The 22,235-nt window shown below is 38.4% G+C and overlaps 1 protein-coding gene across 2 annotated transcripts in view; it reads left to right on the forward strand.

Annotated features, from left to right (window-relative positions):
* LOC132155211 (low-density lipoprotein receptor-related protein 8-like) overlaps positions 1-20,754 on the forward strand; it is an 86,723-nt gene extending 65,969 nt beyond the window's left edge. The window contains exons 9-18 of one of the 2 annotated variants that reach the window (XM_059564074.1): positions 3,115-3,240; positions 5,967-6,138; positions 12,732-12,959; positions 14,138-14,256; positions 14,387-14,526; positions 17,137-17,278; positions 17,633-17,785; positions 17,959-18,207; positions 19,245-19,313; positions 20,325-20,754. In XM_059564074.1, the coding sequence (XP_059420057.1) occupies positions 3,115-3,240; positions 5,967-6,138; positions 12,732-12,959; positions 14,138-14,256; positions 14,387-14,526; positions 17,137-17,278; positions 17,633-17,785; positions 17,959-18,207; positions 19,245-19,313; positions 20,325-20,656 (1,730 nt within the window). In that variant the 3' untranslated portion in view covers positions 20,657-20,754. The remainder of the gene's footprint in view (positions 1-3,114; positions 3,241-5,966; positions 6,139-12,731; positions 12,960-14,137; positions 14,257-14,386; positions 14,527-17,136; positions 17,279-17,632; positions 17,786-17,958; positions 18,208-19,244; positions 19,314-20,324) is intronic. The other variant, XM_059564075.1, reaches the window with a different exon arrangement.
* The last annotated feature ends 1,481 nt before the right edge of the window (positions 20,755-22,235 follow it).

Genomic DNA, 22,235 nt, shown 5'->3' on the forward strand with positions numbered 1-22,235 from the left:
AAAAATACACTGTCATTTTTGCTAATAAAGGTAAGAGTATACATCATTTGGAACTGTATACTTTTATTTGTGTGCACTCGCAATATCAACAAAACGTAAAGAAACGTTTGTAAAAAAATATAGACATGATAAACATATCTATAAAATGCTTTGAATTACTAGGCTACTTTAATAATGAAATAATTCAAATCAAAAACAAAAACTTATTCATAATGTAATCCGTTAAGAGGCATTTCTCTCTAAAGGCACGTTAAGTTGAGGAGATGGCAAGTCAGGATTGTCAAATCCATCTTTGTGACTCAGAAAACACTAGTTTATTAAAAAATAATTCAAATATCCCCTAACTATTTTTATTATTTACATTTTTACTTGTTTTGTTGCTGTTTGTTTATTTGTTTGTTTTGGCCACTGTGCCAAAAGTTTGTTTGCATTCAAATATAGTCTATGTCAGCAATTTAGTGCCACATTGAAAAATAAAGAAATAAGATTAACATCATAATATTTTAGGAATATAGTAAAAATGTGGATATTTTATTATTTTATATTGTGTGAAGTCAATGTGAAAATTCCACATATTCTCTGCCAAAAAAAAGCATCCAACCTGTCATTCTTCACATTTAACATGAAAAACAGCAATAAAACGTAGATTTATTGACGTTTTTTTTTTAAACTTGGATTGATCGATTTCATGAGACATTTTGTTTGTATTAAGTTGTTCTGATTTTTTTTAACATGCATTCAAATATTCATGTTTATTTATTGCTGCAAATATTAAAGAATAAAAATAATTTATTCATATGCCACTTCTGGCAAATTATCTCAATACAAATTAAAGAGCATAAAAACACTTTATTCTACATATTTTATCATAAAATTTAAAGTAGGCACTTTGAAATAACGATTATTGGGTGGCTTGCGTGCTACAAATAATAAATGGACTTGAAAACATTAAATATTATTTCCAAGAATTTATACCATAAATAAAACAGCTTGTGATGCACGGTCCAAGTAACTTTATCTACTTCACAAAAATCAACAATAGGGACTAGGTAAAGTGAACCGAGCTGGACGTTTGGGGTAGCCCATACAATTTAATTTTGCATATAGGCTCGGGGCTGACTTGCTACACCACTGGTGGGGACGCTGAGTGAACTGTATCGCATAGCCGAGGCTGATGGTCCACAGAATCCAGCAAGACAGGCTGGGTGGCGCAAGCCAGGCACCCAGATACTGTGCAAGCAGGACCAGTGGAACCAATGCTGTACCCACAGTAGGGCAATGAGGTGGAGTGCAGGGACCCAACTCGGGCGGCTTGTTGGCAGACCAGAGAGGGTCTGAGTATGCTGTGCAATGCTTACCTGGTTCCAAAGGCTGGCAGAGGGTGCGTGAGGGCCTTTGTTGACGCTCTCGATCCGCCCGTTGCTGCCGGCTGGTGAAGGAGGAGGTCTGGTGTTGAGCCGTCCGCAACTCTCCGTGTGCTCCTGGAGTAATTGCGTTGAGGAACTGTACCTTGTTGGTGTCCCTCATGTCAGCCAGACACAGCCAGAGGTGGCGTTCCTGGACCACAATCGTGGACATTGGTCCACTGGACAAGGTCAGTGGTGGTTTGGAGCTCTTTCAGAACAGCTGGATTGTGACCACCTTCGTGCAGGTCCTTCAGTGCCTTAGCCTGGTGCACCTGCTGTAACGCCATAGGAGGAGGCGGCCTTAGGACACAGTCGCATCGCTACTTACTGCTCCACAGGGGGGAATCGCCTAATACCCCTTCGATGCACCTCCGTCGAGGGTGGCGAGGAGGAGGAACCAGCAGGCCAGTTTCTGGCAGTAAAAGGTGCCATCTGTGTCCTGGTGAGCTCCTCATGCAGTTCAGCACTGGGACGGGGCATTGAGAACCAGCGAGGGCCACCCCGAGAAACCAACCGTCCAGCCTAGAAGGCTCGGGATGCTGTGGAGGTTTCCAATCGAGCCCTACCTTCTCTGTGGTCCGGGAAAGCATAGCTGTCATGTCTGGATCCGATTCAGGCATTGCCACCATCCCGAAGGTCGGCAGTGTAGCTGAATCTTAGAGAGCTTTCCCTCCGATGCAGTGATTGACATCTGGTCATCAGGAGGGGCCCTGCTGGGTACTGCTGGTACGGTTTTTGAAGAGGGCCCAGCGCATTCCATGGGCTGCCCAACTGGATCGTAGGTGCTAGAGGAGTAGTGGGCCCATGAGGGTTGGTTCTCTGAGGGGTTTGCCACCACTGCAACCCTCAAACAGCCCGTGCTACTGCTGGAAGTAATTTCCATCTGGCAGCCGCCAGGACGAGCCTTAGATCACGGCAGAAGCAACAGAACTCCGCCCCCCTGGAGGTAGTGAAGCCTTGTATGCAGCTCTAAATTGGTCATCTTCCCTAACTGGGAACATGAGTCATCCACAAAATCCACCTCAGCATATTTAATTGCGATCGTGAACATCACCCGGTGCCAGGTAACGCATGGGTGAAACGGCATCTTTATAAAAATTATCAGTCGTCTTTATAAAGACGCACCCGTGAAGCTCTTTTAGTGATGAGGGGAACTGGCCACTTGTAGCACAACAGGGGGGTAGTGCAGCCTAAAGTGCGCAACCCACTAGACACAGAACGACAGCCGCTGAAGCACCGTACCGCCAATACCAGAAGCTTTCAAGAGCGCATTAAACTCATAGCTCACTTGTAGACACTGGATAGAGCAGAACAAAGTTTTCACTTGGCTCCGAAGCGAAAAGCTGGTATGCATTGCACCTGCTGCCTTTTTATACTCGCATTGTGATCAGTTGCAGCTGGATGCAATAATTGCATGCCAATGTGCATTGGCTCGTTTAGTTTACACTAAAAGTAGATTGGTCTATCGAAGCGATATACCAATTCATTGGTCACAGATGTGACGTCGAGAGTGACCAACTGAAAGGGAACTAAATTTAAATGAGGCATGTTTAGTTTAGTTTGGTCTTGATGTGCAAAATCTGCCCTTAAACAATAGCAAGTCATAACAGACAGTCTTTTCCTATATACTGTACAATGTAGTCATGATATTCAGCCATCTTGAGTGAGTGAGCATGTCTGCAGCCACATGTATCTGTTTACTCCACAGATATCGATGAGTGTGAGAACCCTGATGCCTGCAGTCAGATCTGCATTAATCTGAAAGGGGATTTCAAGTGTGAATGTCACCTGGGTTATGAGATGGACCCCGTAAGCAAGACCTGCAAAGCTGAGGGTAAGACATTCCTATAAAAAAAAAACAGGTTTATTATGATTTCTGACCTCAGCAGAGAATTGTTTTTTTTTTCTTCATTATCATTACAATAAAGGACATTTCCAGGTTGATTTATGCTAGTTAGTTGCTTGCAGAACTATATATATTATACAAACATCTCTCTCTCTCTCTCTCTCTCTCTCTCTCTCTCTCTCTCTCTCATATATATTGTATTGTATGTATGCATATATATATATATATGTATGTGTGTGTGTGTGTGTGTGTGTGTGTAGTCTATTTGTTATCCCCCCGTCTAGGAAAGAAGTGCAACATGAAAGGACGTGCATGGAAAAAAAAATAGCAAGGCCAAAACAACAAACAAAATGTTCTTAGTTTTAAAACCTTTTTTAACCCAAAGAAAATAAAATAAAGTACAGCCCATACCAGAGATCAAAAGGTTTTACAAACGAAATGGTATCAGACTCCTTACTGTCCCCATTTTTTTGTATTAACACTATTTATAAGACTATTTACTGAGCCAAACAAATCCAAGTTTAGAGGGCAATCTAAAAATCATTGTCAAACAGGCAAAGCAGATATCTTGATACAACACTTTTGCAACTTAACTCAAAACAAACAGAGCCACTGGTGGAGTCAGTTTCACAATATTACAATTTTGTATAATTTTTTGTAATAAATTATATATTATATATTTTATTTGATCTAGATTTTTAGGCTCTAATGTTAGTGTTATCTGTATGCACCATGGGTCTGAGAGTTACACAGTTTCAATTCTCTGTATGTATGTACTGTACATGTGGAAGAACTGACAATAAAGCAGACTTGACTTGATATTATAATGTTAAATAATTATATTAAAAAAAATTAAGTTTAATATCGATATTAATATATATCGATATCAATAAATATAAAATATTTACAGTACAATATAGACATAGATATATATACAACATATATAGATAGATAGATAGATAGATAGATAGATAGATATAGATATATATTGATATATATAGAATATATATATATTCTATATTGTTCGTATTCGTATTGAACCGTTCGGTATGAGGCTTTCGGTTCGGTACGCGGTATGCATTATGGACCGAACGGTTCGTTGGACTAATTAATTATATTTGGAAAAAAAATTTTTTTTGAAATATAATGATATGCGTTCAACAAGGTAGGCCAATAACCCAAACGACGTAACAGGCAACGCCACTGACACCCCCGAAGAAGAAAAAAACACCAACTTATATGTTTATGTTAGGCTACTCAGTCAGGCGCTCGCTCACTCAGTAATACACGCTGAAGGCGCGTTGCAAAATGGCCAATGCGTTTAACAGACCAGAAATAGAAGATCCTCCAATAACCAATAGGTCTGGTGTTTGGGTGCACTTTGGATTCCCTGTAAGCTATAATGTTGATGGTAAGAGAGTGGTGGATAAAAAAAACGATATGTCGCATCTAGGGTAACGTTACACCAGCGGGAATACAAAAAAAAAAAAAAAACACCAGCGGGAATACTTGAAACATGTCAACTCATTTACGCCGACATCACCTTAGCGTGTCAGTATCTGGGAATAGACGGAAAAAGGGAGAAACATACATGCAACAAACTATGCCCGCAGCATTTAGACAGACATTTCCAACGGATTCAAACAGGGCAAAAGACATCACCACGGCGATTGGTAGGCTACATTTACGTTATAGCCGCGGATATGAGACCTTACTATTTACCATTCATTCTATCATCACAATTATAGCTTACAGGGAATCCAAAGTGCACCCAAACACCAGACCTGTTGGTTATTGGAGGATCTTCTATTTCTGGTCTGTTAAACGCATTAGCCATTTTGCAACGAGCCTTCAGCGCGTACTGAGTGAGCGAGCGCCTTACTCTGTAGTGGAAAACGTAGGTTTTAAGAACATGCTTAATGGAATTTAGCCCCGTTACAATATTCCTTCACGAGCCCATTTCAGACAGACCGTAATTCCTGCTTTGTTCCAAAAAACATAAGCCCTATAGAGAACCAATTGAGTAAAAACACACTCAATATAAAGAGTTATAGAGTTCCATATAAAAAGTTACATCTTTGTATTTGTTCATAACTAATATAACATTTTCATTTTTTTTTTATAAGGAGCTGTTTTTGTTTTATACAGTATGCTGCTAAGAAAATACCATAGAAGATGGGTAAAGAATAGCTCTTTCATTGTTCAATGTAAAAAAAAAAAACATACTTTGTTAGTTTTAATAAATAAAACATTTTTTAAAAATCAAGGAAATTTATCTGCCATTTTTTTATTTTTGCTGTATCTAAAACGTACCGAACCGAACCGTGACACCAGTGTATTGTATCGAACCGAACCGTGAAGTTTGTGAACCGTTACACATATATATATATATATATATATATATATATATATATATATATATATATATATATATATATATATATATATATTATGGTGCTTAAACATTAACTTAATTTTTTACGTACCCTAATGATTCTGAAAACATATTGGTCAATGATTCTTTGGTGCTTTATATTATAATTATTATAATTTTTTTCATAAATTATATTTTATTTAAAGCAATATTATATTTAAAAATAATAAAACACTTTTATGTGTATATACTGGTAATCCTGGGCAGAAAGCTTTTCTTTGTTTCGAGATCGAGTCATCTCTGAACTGTCTGTGATCATTTGTCTTTGTGCTTGTTTTAGGAAAAAGCCCTTATCTGATGTTCACAAACAGGCACGAGATCAGACGCATTGACCTGGTGAAGAGGGACTACACACAGGTGGTTCCAACTCAGAAAAACGCAGTGGCCATTGATATCGACGTCGCTGCCAACCGCATGTACTGGTGTGACCGTTTTCAGCACAAAATATACAGGTGACCTCATCTTGACCTTTTGGATATTATGCTGTAAATATGGAAGCGGTTTAGCTGAGCACTTAAAAGGAAGCCGTGGCCATTACAATGAGAGCCAGGACTCATTTTACAGCAAAGTGCTGCTTCACATGCTTGTGATGTGTTAATTATTTTAAACTCAGGAGATATGGCTCAATTTATTTACATATCCCTCTCTCACACAGTCAGACCGTTACTCTCAAGATAACACTATCGCTAGTGAAATTAATTAAAATGAGGTGCAAAGAGGCTGAAAAACAGCAATTATGAAACCTTTTAAATATTACTGAAACAGAGATTATGTGAGTATTCCATTCAGAAGTGATCATGCTTATGTTTCATGGGAATATCTACTGTATGTTATATACACACTACTGCTCAAACGTTTGAGGTCAGTAATATTTTTTTTTTTTTTTTTTTGAAAGAAGTATGTTATGCATTTATTTGATTATTGTAAAACATTATTACAATTTAAAATAAGTTTTACATTTAAATCTATTTTAAAATGTAATGTAATTCCATTTTAATTGTGAACAAAGTTGAATTTTTAGCATCATTACTCCAGTTTTCAGCCTCATATGGTCCTTCAGAAATCATACTAATATGCTGATTTGGTGCTCAAGAAACATTTCTGATTACAAATATTGAAAACAGTTTTGCTGCTTATTTGGAACAAAAATGCTGTATTATGTATAGCAGGCCAGTAGTTGGCGCTGTCACCTTGTTATTAAACAGTACCTGTAGGGAAGTGACAATTATATGTTGTATATGATGTGTCTCGGCTGTTGGTTGTAATATTGGTGAGGTAAATCCCCACTTTGCTGAAGAAGCGTTAGCAAACTCTTGAGCAGGAACAACAGTACCATGTACTCCGCCATTGTTGTGTATGTTTGTTCGCACTTGCCTTTAAAATCGACATGTACTGCTCATGTCTACATAACAAGTACTATGCACGCACATGATGTCACAATTTTTCAAAGATTCCCTCTATTTGGTGTTTACGCGGAAACGATAATGGTGGCTTTTTCAAAAACTTTACGCCATTGTCGTGTAAATGAACATTCAAAATGCATAAAAAGTTTCCCGTTTTTAGCTGAAAACTTTGTTGTGTAAAGCCCCTAAATGTATTACCTGGAACTCTTGATAAATTGGATGCATCATTTCTGAGTAAAAGTATTAATTTCTTCTAAAAAAAAAAAAAAAAAAACTTGCAGACCCCTCATGGTAATGTACAAGTTCAAATTTTTGCACAACTTTCTGAAGCTGATCAATTCTTGCCAAAAAATTTTTTATAAAATAAAAAAAAAAAACTGACAAAACTATAAACATTTAAACAAATGTAATATAATGCACTTTTAATGAATGGAACATCAGTAACTACTTGTTTTAATGCATATTTTTATGCAGTTTTTATGATGTCCCAAATGTTTGTTTGTTTGTTTGTTTGTTTGTTGTTGTTTTTTGCAATAATTATATTTTCAGTATGTTATTTTGGTTGCACTTTATTTTACAGTACATGCACTTACACTTACAACCCGAATTCCGGAAAAGTTGGGACGGTTTTTAAATTGTAATAAAATGAAAACTAAAAGACTTTCAAATCACATGAGCCAATATTTTATTCACAATAGAACATAGATAACATAGCAAATGTTTAAAATGAGAAAGTTTACAATTTTATGCACAAAATGAGCTCATTTCAATTTTGATTTCTGCTACAGGTCTCAAAATAGTTGGGACGGGGCATGTTTACCATGGTGTAGCATCTCGTTTTCTTTTCAAAACAGTTTGAAGACGTCTGGGCATTGAGGTTATGAGTTGCTGGAGTTTTGCTGTTGGAATTTGGTCCCATTCTTGCCTTATATAGATTTCCAGCTGCTGAAGAGTTCGTGGTCGTCTTTGACGTATTTTTCGTTTAATGATGCGCCAAATGTTCTCTATAGGTGAAAGATCTGGACTGCAGGCAGGCCAGGTTAGCACCCGGACTCTTCTACGACGAAGCCATGCTGTTGTTATAGCTGCAGTATGTGGTTTTGCATTGTCCTGCTGAAATAAACAAGGCCTTTCCTGAAATAGACGTTGTTTGGAGGGAAGCATATGTTGCTCTAAAACCTTTATATACCTTTCAGCATTCACAGAGCCTTCCAAAACATGCAAGCTGCCCATACCGTATGCACTTATGCACCCCCATACCATCAGAGATGCTGGCTTTTGAACTGAACGCTGATAACATGCTGGAAGGTCTCGCTCCTCTTTAGCCCGGAGGACACGGCGTCCGTGATTTCCAACAAGAATGTCAAATTTGGACTCGTCTGACCATAAAACACTATTCCACTTTGAAATAGTCCATTTTAAATGAGCCTTGGCCCACAGGACACGACGGCGCTTCTGGACCATGTTCACATATGGCTTCCTTTTTGCATGATAGAGCTTTAGTTGGCATCTGCTGATGGCACGGCGGATTGTGTTTACCGACAGTGGTTTCTGAAAGTATTCCTGGGCCCATTTAGTAATGTCATTGACACAATCATGCCGATGAGTGATGCAGTGTCGTCTGAGAGCCCGAAGACCACGGGCATCCAATAAAGGTCTCCGGCCTTGTCCCTTACGCACAGAGATTTCTCCAGTTTCTCTGAATCTTTTGATGATGTTATGCACTGTAGATGATGAGATTTGCAAAGCCTTTGCAATTTGACGTTGAGGAACATTGTTTTTAAAGTTTTCCACAATTTTTTTACGCAGTCTTTCACAGATTGGAGAGCCTCTGCCCATCTTTACTTCTGAGAGACTCTGCTTCTCCAAGACAAAGCTTTTATAGCTAATCATGTTACAGACCTGATATCAATTAACTTAATTAATTACTAGATGTTCTCCCAGCTGAATCTTTTCAAAACTGCTTGCTTTTTTAGCCATTTGTTGCCCCCGTGCCAACTTTTTTGAGACCTGTAGCATGCATTAAATTTTAAATGAGCTAATTAAGTGGATAAAAGTGTAAAATTTCTCAGTTTAAACATTTGCTACGTTATCTATGTTCTATTGTGAATAAAATATTGGCTCATGTGATTTGAAATTCCTTTAGTTTTCATTTTATTAAAATTTAAAAAACGTCCCAACTTCTCCGGAATTCGGGTTGTACTTTACGTGTGCTTACAATGTACTTAAGTACAGTGGGTACGGAAAGTATTCAGACCCCCTTAATTTTTCACTCTTTGTTATATTGCAGCCATTTGCTAAAATCATTCATTTCATAAGTTCATTTTTTCCTCATTAATGTACACACAGAACCCCATATAGACAGAAAAACACAACTGTTGACATTTTTGCAGATTTATTAAAAAAGAAAAACTGAAATATCACATGGTCCTAAGTATTCAGACCCTTTGCTGTGACACTCATATATTTAACTCAGGTGCTGTCCATTTCTTCTGATCATCCTTGAGATGGTTCTACACCTTCATTTGAGTCCAGCTGTGTTTGATTATACTGATTATACTTGATTAGGAAAGCCACACACCAGTCTATATAAGACTTTACAGCTCACAGTGCATGTCAGAGCAAATGAGATTCATGAGGTCAAAGGAACTGCCTGAAGAGCTCAGAGACAGAATTGTGGAAAGGCACAGATCTGGCCAAGGTTACAAAAAAAAAACTTCTGCTGCACATAAGGTTCCTAAGAGCACAGTGGCCTCCATAATCCTTGAATTGAAGACGTTTGGGATGACCAGAACCCTTCCTAGAGCTCGCCGTCCGGCCAAACTGAGCTATTGGGGCAGAAGAGCCTTCTCCTCAGTGCAAGACACATGAAAGCCTGCATGGAGTTTGCTAAAAAAAACACCTGAAGGATTCTCTAGTCTGATGAGACCAAGATAGAACTTTTTGGCGTTAATTCTAGCGGTATGTGTGGAGAAAACCAGGCACTGCTCATCACCTGTCCAATACAGTCCCAACAGTGAAGCATCATGCTGTGGGGGTGTTTGTCAGCTGCAGGGACAGGACGACTGGTTGCAATCGAGAGAAAGATGAATGTGGCCAAGTACAGGGATATCCTGGATGAAAACCTTCTCCAGATTGCTCAGGACCTCAGACTGGGCTAAAGGTTCACCTTCCAACAAGACAATGACCCTAATGACCTCTGTGACTGTTCTTGAATGGCCCAGCCAGAGCCCTGACTTAAACCCAATTGAGCATCTCTGGAGAGACATGAAAATGGCTGTCCACCAACGTTTACCATCCGACCTGACAGGACTGGAGAGGATCTGCAAGGAGGAATGGCAGAGGATCCCCAAATCCAGAAAAATGTGAAAAACTTGTTGCATCTTTACTAAAAAGACTCATGGCTGTATTAGATCAAAATTGTGCTTCTACTAAATACTGAGCAAAGGGTCTGAATACTTAGGACCATGTGATATTTCAGTTTTTCTTTTTTAATAAATGTGCAAAAATGTCAACAATTCTGTGTTTTTCAGTCAATATGGGGTTCTGTGTGTACATTAATGAGGAAAGAGGAAAAAAAATTTACTTGAATGATTTGAGCAAATGGCTGCAATATAACAGTGAAAAATGTAAGGGGGTCTGAATACTTTCTGCACCCACTGTACCTAAGAAAGTACTGGCAATATAAGTAGCTACATGGGTTAAGGTAAGGTTTAGGGGTAGGTTTAGGGTTAACTAAATACCCAGTTATTGTATCACTATGATACATGCATAGTATGTACGCACAAAACTTGAAAGTAAAATAAATTGCTACCTTTATTGTTGTCAATTAATTTGTCAGGTATTTGTGAATTAAATGTGTGTGGGCTTTTAAAACTTTTAAAACTACATTATAAAAAAACAAACAAACAATAAAGGACTTTAAGCATTATATCAGCAGCAATGATAAAAACAGCAAAAAACCATGGGGTTAAATTTATTAAAACGTTAATGATAGATAGACTTTTTTAATATCACCAATTTTGAGAGTGAATCGTCCATCATTTGAAACCCTTTGAAAATGTTTGTAACGACCCTACAGTGCTTATTCTCCCTTCAAAGTGCCCTGTGTAGACAGCAGGTCGAACACTAGGTGTAATGTAATACAGGAAAGGTTTTGACTCTTGCCATTATGAAAGACTTGCCCTGTTACAAATTCATTTAAAACGTGCAAAGAACATCTTGACTCATTTTTTCATGGTCCATCTCCCTTTCCTCCTGATTGCACGTTCCATGTGATCTTGCTAATTTGGTACATTCATTTTCCTAATAATAGATACCTCTGTGGCTGCCCAAAATGATGTGCTATCTTATTAAATGGCAGTACTCTGCCCCTGCCCTCTCTCTCTCTCTCTCTGCCTATCGTCTGTCTCTTTTGGACTTATAAGTGAGGATAAAGTCCAAAGTCATTAGCCAGAACTGCTCCGCTGTGAGCTTGAACTAGATTGGGATGATACTGAAGCTGATAATAGAAGGCTGAGGGGTGAGTTGAGGCCCTACAGGGCCATTCATTCATTTAGACACCTGTGGCACTCATGAAAACTTCAGATCATGTGAAGATCTGTAAAGAGAAGCACTGAGGATTAGATAGTGATTTTAGTTAAAACCGTCCAGAATCACAGCATAAATTAAAAATAGAACTCATGCTTCAGATAAAGATTATGTTAGTAACTAACCAGAGGTTTATTGCATACTGCACATTATATAGGTCTTCTATCTTTTATACATGATGTATGTGAAACAATATGCAAAACACAACAATAAACCTTTTCCAAAAGTAGGATGTTATTTTAGTGGGCCTTCCACTGACACATTTTTCAGGATATATAAAAACCTGTTGTTTGGAAACTTCAAAATGCAAAATGCAAAAAAAAAAAAAAAACTTTTTAAAGCATAAAAGGCAGTTACTGACATTCAATTCATTGGGTTCAGTAATTGTTTTTTAAATAAAATAATACTTTTTTTCAGAAATGGTGCATTAAATTGAACAAAAATGACAATAAAAATGTTTCTAATGTTACAAAAAATTTCTGTTTTAAATATATGCTGTTCTTTTAAACTTTGTATTCATCAAGGAATCTGAATAAAAAAGGTATCACAGTTTTCACAAAAATATTAAGGACCAAAAGGTTTTTCAAAACATTTTCTTGAGCAGCAAATCAGCATATTAGAATGATTTCTAAAGTATCATGTGACACTGAAGACTGGAGTAACTATGCTGAAAATTCAGATTTGCATCACAGGAATAAATAATATTTTAAAATATATTAAAATAAAAAACAGTTATTTGAAATTATAATAATATTTTACAATATTACTATTGTATTGTAATTTTTTTATCAAATAAATACATCTTCAGTGAGCATAAGAGACTTCTTTCAAAAACATTGAAAACTATTTTACTGATTAAAATAATTTTGAATGGTAGTATTTTTATGTAAATTTTGGGATATTGCAACAAATGCTTGATGAGAATGACAAAACAGAGGATTTTTCCTCATTCTATCACTATGTATAAAACAATCACAACTGAAGTCATGTGATTTGACTGTTTGACTCAGTGTCTAGTAGCACAGCCTCTAAATGTCTGCATGTCTCCGCAGTGCGTACATCCACGAAGCGAGCGACCCGTCTCGACACATTACTCTGATCAAATCAGATCTGAATTCCCCTGAGGGTCTGGCACTGGACTGGGTCCAACACAACCTCTACTGGACCGACTCGGGTGACAGAACCATCTCTGTGGCTTCAGCGGATGGCAGCAGGAGACGTGTGCTGATCAGCACCGATCTGAGCGAACCACGGGCCATCGCTGTGGATCCAGAGAGAGGGTGAGCAGCTATCGGACACATCACTGCCATCCAAATGACAAAACCACAAAAGACCAGACTGTATTTAAAGGTCACTGAGATGATAAGAGAAGCTCTCAGTGACATGCACATAGAGGTTGTGGAGGAAATGTTACTGAATTCTGTTAATCCATAGAGATAACCTTACCGCCACATTCATTGTGCTGTTGTTTGCTTACAATAGTGAATGCCACAAAATTGTTCTTTTGCTCTGGTCTTGACTTTTGTCATTGTCAAATAAGAGTCTTGACAGTAAAAAAAGAGAAAAATCCTTTACACATCTATTTTACTTTGGAAAAAAGTTTAAATTTAACGGCTTTAAAAATGTGATGTGCAACCATCAAGTGAAATGTGCTAATATATTTTCCTATATTTAATTAGTATTATTATTATTATTTTTTTCTTTTCATTTTTGTAACTCTCATGAATCATTCATTTATAAATATCTATAATATTTTTGGAGAGTCACACCCCATGACACACAGTGTTCTTATTAACTAAAATGAGAACTAAAACAATACAAAAATATTTTTGTGTTTATTGAAAAAAAAATCTGAAATAACACAAAATATAAATATTAGATGAAAAACACCAGAATTGTTGAAAATTGTTAAAAATTATAAATAATTTTTTTTTATGTACTAAAATGACTAAATCTAGAATTTAAAAAATTATTAAAACTAAATAGAAATCTTAAAAAAATATCTTGCTAAAACTTAAAATTTATAATGAAAACATATAAAAGACAATTCAAAATATTAATAAATATTATAGTTAGAAATAATAGTAATAGTTAGTGTAGAAATTATGGTAAAATGGCACTGCTTTTTATTACTTGCCTACTAATAAACAGGTCAAGTTGTCCGATATTATACAAGACTTACTATGACATTGTTGGTCACATGATATCACTATGATATTTTTATAATAAATAATAAAAATACTATATATCAAACTACTTAAAGTTATCTTTCCAAGAATAACAGTATTTTAATTATGCTTTTCTCAAGGACAATTGTACCACTGCAACATTTTCAACAAAAAAATGATCTAAATCAATTTTAGTTCAGAAATCATATTGGATTCAGGTCAAGTATGTATGAATTGCATTTTTAATGTATTTTTGGTGAAAAACAAAAACAGTAGGGTTGTTTTCACAGGTTCATGTATTGGTCTGACTGGGGCATCAGGGCCAGGATCGAGAAGGCTGGCATGAACGGTGTAGATCGACAGGTGCTGGTGTCTGAGGACATCGAGTGGCCCAACGGAATCACACTTGGTGATTGTTATTTGGTGCTCTATGGAAAGAGGAATGTTATTGAGATGTCTAAAATGGCTGAGCTTTATGCACTCTATATGAATCAGTAAGGGTGAATTGTTTGACAGTAGCATTGTGTCTCTGAATGCAGATGTGGTTGGTAAGCGCCTGTACTGGGTGGACTCAAAACTGCACCTGATCTGCAGTGTGGATTTAAACGGGGCCCATCGCAGAGTCATCCTGTCCTCCAGCGAGAGACTCGGCCATCCATATGCCCTCGCTGTGTTCGAGGTGAGTGAGTCTCCTAAATATCTGTGTGTCTCAGCTTCTACAATTCCTTTGTAAACTCAGCCCATTACAGTGAATTTAACCGCTGCTCAAGGCTGTCCAGCACTTAACAATAACTCCCACTCACACTGCTGAGAAGTTCTGGTCATATCGCTTACACACAGGCAGTGCCGACTGGAGCGTATATAAATAAGTGTGTGTGTGTGGTCAGTATCTTACTAGTCTCAGCCTCAGACGTCATGGACCATTGGCTACTGGCACACAAAAATGGAAACACTTCAGGAGTTTCGAAGTCTTCGTCGTATTGGTTGAATTATACAGGATTTCCAGTAGACGTGTCGCATTCTTTAATGTTCTTACCTGCAAACAAAGATGCCGCGACGCCAAACCCCATCACGAAAAAATTAAGCCGTTGAGTTTACAACTATGACAACGAGCGCTTATCAGGATCAACTTAACACTGGATTCTCAAAAGTATGTGAAATATTTAAAGTTTGCGTCACAGAAACGTTATAATACGTTCGGGAGTTTTACACATCGAACATCATTGTGGCGACATTTCCACACCCCGAAACGTGACTATGACAAAACGAGCTATGATTGGTTGTTTGACATGCCTAATGGGCGGGCCTTAGCCAATGAAAGCTGCCATGAATTCCAGACCTTTAGCCATCAGTCTGAAGGTCTGGCTATGTGAGACTACAGCCGAGATAGTATTAAAGCCTTTCTTATTTTCTCTTTATGATTTATTAATATAGCAGCATTTTCAGAGCTGTAGGACTCTGGCCAGTGATGTAGTCCAGATCTATTTTTTTCCCTTCATAAATCAAAAGCTACATCAAGCATATCAAGATCAGATTACATTTTTAGTAATGCTCAGAGCCAAATTTTAAACAAATAGAATTAAAAAAATATATTTATTGTTTTTTCAACAACCAATGGCAATATCAGGAAAGCAAATATAATTCTGATATTTAATTTAATGAAAGCAAATGAGAGATTTATGCAGTTTTTACTGGTGGTGTAGCTTTCTAATGGATTGTGTTGATTTACACTACTATTCCAAAGTTTGGTGTAAATATAGTTTCCCTGGGCGATATAGTGTCTTTAATGAAAACATGTATATAAATGCCATCTTTAGGTGAGTGGCTGTTATTGGCTGTGGAAGACTGTGGAAATTGAAGCTGTCTCTAAAGCCACTTTAAATGTAAATCTGAAACATGCTCAGAATTATAAATGTTCAACAACCTACTTCAGTGATGTATTGTATTTTATGTGAGATAGTTCCCTTTATTGTGTTGCTGCTTAAGCTCAGCGGTCTCCAAGGTAACGTAGGGATGGATCCTGGGCAGAGTTATGATAGGAAGAAAGAAGATTATAGTATTTTCACACAAGCACAGCTCAAGTAGTGGTGAGCACACTAATCTAAGTTTGGCTTCCTCCCACAGCAGAGCAGGGCTGAATGCTGAAGGGCTGTAGTCTTACGCACCTACACATCAGCCGCAGAATTAAAGGTCTTGCTGGACAGAGAATCCTGCTGTGGATTTCACCCCAGTAACAGAGCTCCTACAGAAAACAATGTGGGACTTTTTAATGTGGATCTTTTTCTTAGCAGCTTAAGTGCTTGTGCAAGACTATGTAGATATTGTTTAATGTAGGATGCTCTTTATTGAATTGATTTTTATTGCTTCAATCAAACTTCAATATCTATGATGCAAGCAGATGAAGAGATGCTTTGCCTGGTTTGTCTTTATTTTCTGAGTGATGTTTGCTGACTGTATGTAAATAAACCCCCCCAATAAAACCCTCCAATAATAGTATAGAACCCATCTAGCAATCCTCTAGCTACCCTCACAGCACCCTAGCTATCATCTATAAATGCCCTAAAACCACTCAAAATACCCTAGCAATGCCATAAAATCCACCATAGCACCTTAGCAACACCTTAGAAACCAACTAAGAAAACCAAAGCCACAGTTTCACCTAGAAATGCCCTAAAACCACCTAGAACACCCTACCAACACCATAGAAACCACCTAAGACACCCTAGGAACCACCTAGCAGATTTCTTTTCTTAAAGGGTTAGTACACCGAAAAATGAAAATTATTTCATTAATGACTCACCCTCATGTCGTTCCAAACCCGTAAGACCTCCGTTTATCTTCGGAACACAGTTTAAGATATTTTAGATTTAGTCCGAGAGCTTTCTGTCCCTCCATTGAAACTGTATGCTCGGTGTACTGTTCACGACGATGTTGACGTATTACGCTGCTGATGTGTTTTCTGGTGCGCCCAATAACAAAGACAACACGTCATCAGCGTCACTGCAGTGTTGTGAACGTGCTCACAACAGACACGGAAGAGAAGACAATGCTGAATAAAGTCCTAATTTGTTATTTTTGGACCAAAATGTATTTTCGATGCTTCAACAAATTCTAACTGACCCTCTGATGTCACATGGACTACTTTGATGATGTTTTTCTTACCTTTCTGGACATGGACCGTATACCGTACCGTACATACAGTCTTAGGGGTTTGGAATGACATGAGGGTGAGTTATTAATGACATAATTTAAGGACAAAATCTTGTGTTGACTTTTGTGTGTTTCTTAGGATCACGTGTACTGGACAGACCGTGAGAAGGAGGCCATCTACAGTGCAAACAGACTCACAGGACAAGATGTGACCAGTCTTGCCGAGCACCTCAATGACCCTCATGATATAGTGGTTTTCCACGAGCTGAGCCAGCCTGCGGGTGTGTGGACTTCAACTCTGCTTTTTCTATTTATCTGAAGTCCATTTTTGAAATGTTGACTTGGCATACGGCATCATGTTTTTAATCCACTTTATGAAATCCACCCTCGTATTTGTTCCTTTTGTAATCCATCACACCTGGCATTTCTGTTTTAATAAGCATCTAAAGTATTTTGTCCTTAATCTGGTACCAAAAGCAATAAGTGTGAACAGCTTACAGTTAATCATAGTTTAAGGCTCCACCGACTGAAGATGAAGTGTATTTGACCCATGTGGCTCACAGAATGAAAACGCATCTCCACTGAAGGATGATTAACCATTGTGTATGTGTGTGTGTATGTGTGTGTGTGTCTAGCTCCTGACAGCTGTAACCTGAGCGGCGTGACTAACGGAGGCTGTGACTTCCTGTGTCTGCGAGCTCCTCAGATCAGTGAACACTCGCCCAAATACACCTGCGCTTGCCCTGATGGCGAGGAGCTCAGTCCTGACACACGCCAATGTGTACCAGGTAAACATTTTTTTTTACATCAAAGAAGACATTTGAAGAATGTTGGTAAAGACGCTGTTGCTGGTAGCCAATAACTTCCATAATATTTTTTCCATACTATGGAAGTCAGTGGCTACTGGCAGCATTTTTTTATTTCCCTATGACTAACCTCTCTCCCATCATTGTACCACCAGTGCAAAATGAGACTGCCTTCACACCTGCTGTCTCCATCAACATCACCATGGAGACAGGGGCTGGCCGGGCACCAGAGTCCCCTTCAGCAGTGACATCTCAGTCTGACAGTATGGCTGAAACCACTCTCTCATCACTCCTCACCTCGAGTCCAGAGGAGCCGGCCGTCTCTTCTAATACTACAGCAGAGCACAGTCCTACACAAGCGTCCAGCACCACACCAGACAGCCTGAGCAACGTGTCTCATCACTGTAAGTGTGGCTCTGTGCTTTCATGCACAGGAGGAAACTCAATTAAGCCTTTGCTAAGCCATCCAAGTTACTGTTGACGAGCTCACAGAGTGTTTTCAGAGACTGATTTCCATGAATGATCTTTTGGCAAAATATGCTTATTAAATGGAAGTTCGTGTAATTATGTGGGTTGGAGTGAAATGCTTTGAGTGCAAAACTGCTAATCAGAAATGCCAGCTAACAGCTTGCATAGGGAGAAAATGCCATGAACGTGATTTGGTTACTGTTGCAATTTCAACATTTCTAATCAGAATATAAAGTTTATGGAGAAATATGTTGTTTTCAACCTCAGGATTTTGTTTTTATTTTTTGTAAAAAACTGTTCCTATCAAGAGTATAGCGCCGAAATCCATTACCCAGATGAGTCTTTGTTATCAGAGGTGTAACACACTGACCAATCAGAATCAAGTATTCAACAGAGCCATGTAATAAGAATAAGATAAACCTATAAACAACACTTAGGTAATTCATGTGGCTTGGCTTCAGAAGTGTATCAGAATTTCAAAATATTCATTTAAAAATATGTGAAACCATTTTTACAGTTTTCACATACTGTAAAGTTCCTTTAGATCAGGGGTGTCAAACTTAATTCCTGGAGGCCAGGAGTCCTGCAGAGTTTGGATTCAGCCTTAATTAAACACACCTGATCCAACTAATCAAGTCTTTCAGGCTTATTTGAAAACTACATGGTATGTTTGTTGGAATAGGTTTGAAACAAAACTCTGTTTGGCTCTGGCCCTCCAGGAATTGAGTTTGACACCCCTGCTTTAGCTGATGATAATGTTGCCTAAACTACTGTGTACAACTGTATACTCTTCCCTCCAAACTTTTCATGCATACAGAGAAAGCCTGAAAGCTTGCACTGTCTAATGCTAGTAATAGTCACCAAGCTACAATTGGTCACCTTGTTTTGGGCAGCTTAGAGAAGGGTCAATCAGCCACATCAACTTGTGTATCTGAAGGTGTAAGTGTTGCTCCTCTCTTTTATTTTCCTCTAGCTGGCAATGAGTTGTTTCTCCTTGGCCGTAATCTGACAGTGGCAGTGCTTGGAGTTGTAATTCCCATAGGTATGTACATCTTCTGCCTCTCTGGGGCCGCTAGGGTCCTGCCCTGTGCTATTTTGAGCACATTTTGACACCAGTGTTGCTCACCGATGCTCTAACTACAAGGTGAGAGAACCCAGGGCAGCAGACTCAGCTGTGTGGAGATACAGTCTGTGTGTGTGCTGTCTGAATGACTTTAGATTTATTCTACTTTATTGTGTTTGTGAGCCAAGAAAGAAACTCCATTGGTAATATTACAATGAAACTGACTAACATCAAGCCTGCTGCACTGCAGAGAGAGCAGATGTTATGATTTATTAGATTTTTATTAGGTTAGGGTTTTAGCAGCATACAAAGATTTCTGAGAGGCATAAAATAATTTTCTCTGATCAGTTTGTATGGAGTTTTTGCCCTTCTCCCTTGTTCTTCATTCCGTATCAACCCTTTTTGCTCCATTTCAGTTTTCATCTGCTATTCACGTTCTCTTTTACTAGCATTAGTTTCAATCCAGACAGTTGAAAGGAATAGTTCATCAGTAATAACAATTCTGCCATCATTTGCAATACTCTCCCTCATGTTGTTTCGTATCGGTATGACTGAATGACTTCTGTGGAACACAAAAGGAGATGTTAGGTAGAATGTTCATCCTGCTCTTTTTCACACCGAAAGTCTACAAGAGCTTTAAAATAACAAAAAGCACCACAAAAGTGGTCTGTCTCATCCGACTCATGCACTGTACTGTACTTCAAATCTATTGAAGTTATGTAAGAGTTTTTTTGGAGGAACAGAGTAGCATGAACATTACACTAAGCTTCTCCCTTTGTGTTACACAGAAGAGATAAGAACAACATAACGGTGTGTAAATAAGAGAATTGTTGTTGTTTTGTTTTGATGTATTCTTTTAATTCCACACTTATTTGCATCTGTCTGTCTGTCTGATTTTGTTTGTCACACTGGCTGTCTGGTCAATCATTCCACCGCTAGTCAAGCGTGTGTTAACATGTCCCCTCACGGCTGTGTGTTAAACACATGCAGTTCCTATTGTTGCCACAGTGGTCTTCGGATTGGTGTGTGCCGGTGTTTACCTCGTTTACCGCAACTGGAGGAGAAACAGCACCAAAAGCATGAACTTCGACAACCCTGTCTATCGCAAAACTACAGGAGAGACAGAGGAGGATGAGATTCACATCGGACGGACTGATGGGCTTACTGGCCATCACCACCCTTACCCCGGGCCTGCGGTCAGCATGACGCCAGTTGGCACAGGGACGTGTCCGCCATTCATCGCTCTGCCTCTGGGGAACAGTTTACCAGACCCTGCCACACACTGGTACACAGAGCAGCCCACTATCTCTAGTACTAAGTGAAAGGGAGGACGACTCTAGAAATACTGTGACCGCAGGAGCAGGACTGACATGTGGCTGCCAAGCTATGCAGGAACTGAATGGCATTTAGTGAGCTGAATCAGTCTACTGGACTAGAAATGTCCAGCACTTTAGCTAAAGTTGCAGAGAGAAACCATTTTTGATCCTTCTCACTAACATGGCTTTGTTTCATTTAGTTATCAGGCATGTTTTCAAAATTACTTAACTAATTAATTAGAATTAATCAATTTTTTACCATTTCAATTAAATATATTACATCATAAAGTACCTTTTAATAGTCTTAACAAAAAAACACTTTTTGATGGATCAAGGTTAAACGAGTTTTTTTTTTATTTTTATTATTGTTTAATAATGATAACGTATAAACAGTTCAAGTAGTTAAATTTTTTTTCCTAAAACTGTTTACCTGTATCACATATTATACAGTATAATGGTTTTATTTTAATAATCTTTGACCAGTTGCCCCATTACAGACATAGCACTCATTCAATTCCTAATGCATAAAATCAAGTCCCACCCTTTTTCCTCATTAAATATTCATATTTCATATGCCATTATAAGAGTAAAATGGGCTGCAAATGTTGTTTAATATTGGATTTAACACTGATTCAATCATGACAACTCTCTGAAGATTTTATCATAGTAATGGATATGACTATGTTAATGTATTTGGTCTTGGCGGAATAGATCTGCTACACTGCTGCTGAATTGCTGCTGCTGTTGGTTATTGCTGTAGTTGTAGATTATTGCTGCTGCTGCAAGCAAGTACAGGAACTTGCTACTGCCAGTGCATACGGCCATACTCTGCCGTGAGTATTTAAGACATACTGCTGCTGCACAAATAACATATAAAATAACCCGTAGCAGATCTATACAGGTGGAGCTGGGGAAGGTGAAGGGTTTCAGAGAAACTGCTAAAGCGCGATGCAGGAATGCTAACCAGTGAATGCTAACCAGCCATATAAATGCAAGGCAGTAAGATCATTGGCTGCATATGCAGCATAAACCAATCAGCTTGTGCCAAGTCATTTAACTCTCTGAATATCATCGGTTGCATTAAAACCCGTCAGCCTGCGCCATCTAGGGTTTAATGACTGAACGATATATTTAACACTAGGATATTCATTATTCACTTTGAGGAAACACATTTTGGTTTTTCAACTTAGAACCCACCCAACAGAAAGATAACAGTACAAAAGTATTCAAAAATTTGATAAGTTTTGTCTGTTTCATCAATATTATCCCATTTTTATACAGTAGGTGTTTTCTCCATAGAGAGACATTCTATATTCATCACTCGCAGGCAAATCAAAAGCCATTGTCCTTGAAATTGAAGACTGTCTGGTGAGACTGCGTACGGGTCTCTGTGGGGCTTCTCCGCACTGCAGCTACAACTTGGCAAGACACTGAAATTGGCAGAGTACCCTGTTTAGTGGAGCAAACCCTAGAGTAATCACAGCAAGTCGGAATAGATGTTACAAGGGTCAGCGCAAGAACGTAACACAGCGGGGTCTCTTGTGGTTCACACCGAGCTGCATTTCGCTAGGCGTAAACCAGTGGT

Source organism: Carassius carassius, chromosome 12 (genome assembly GCF_963082965.1).
Source record: "Carassius carassius chromosome 12, fCarCar2.1, whole genome shotgun sequence".
NCBI classification, from domain to species: Eukaryota; Metazoa; Chordata; class Actinopteri; order Cypriniformes; family Cyprinidae; genus Carassius; species Carassius carassius.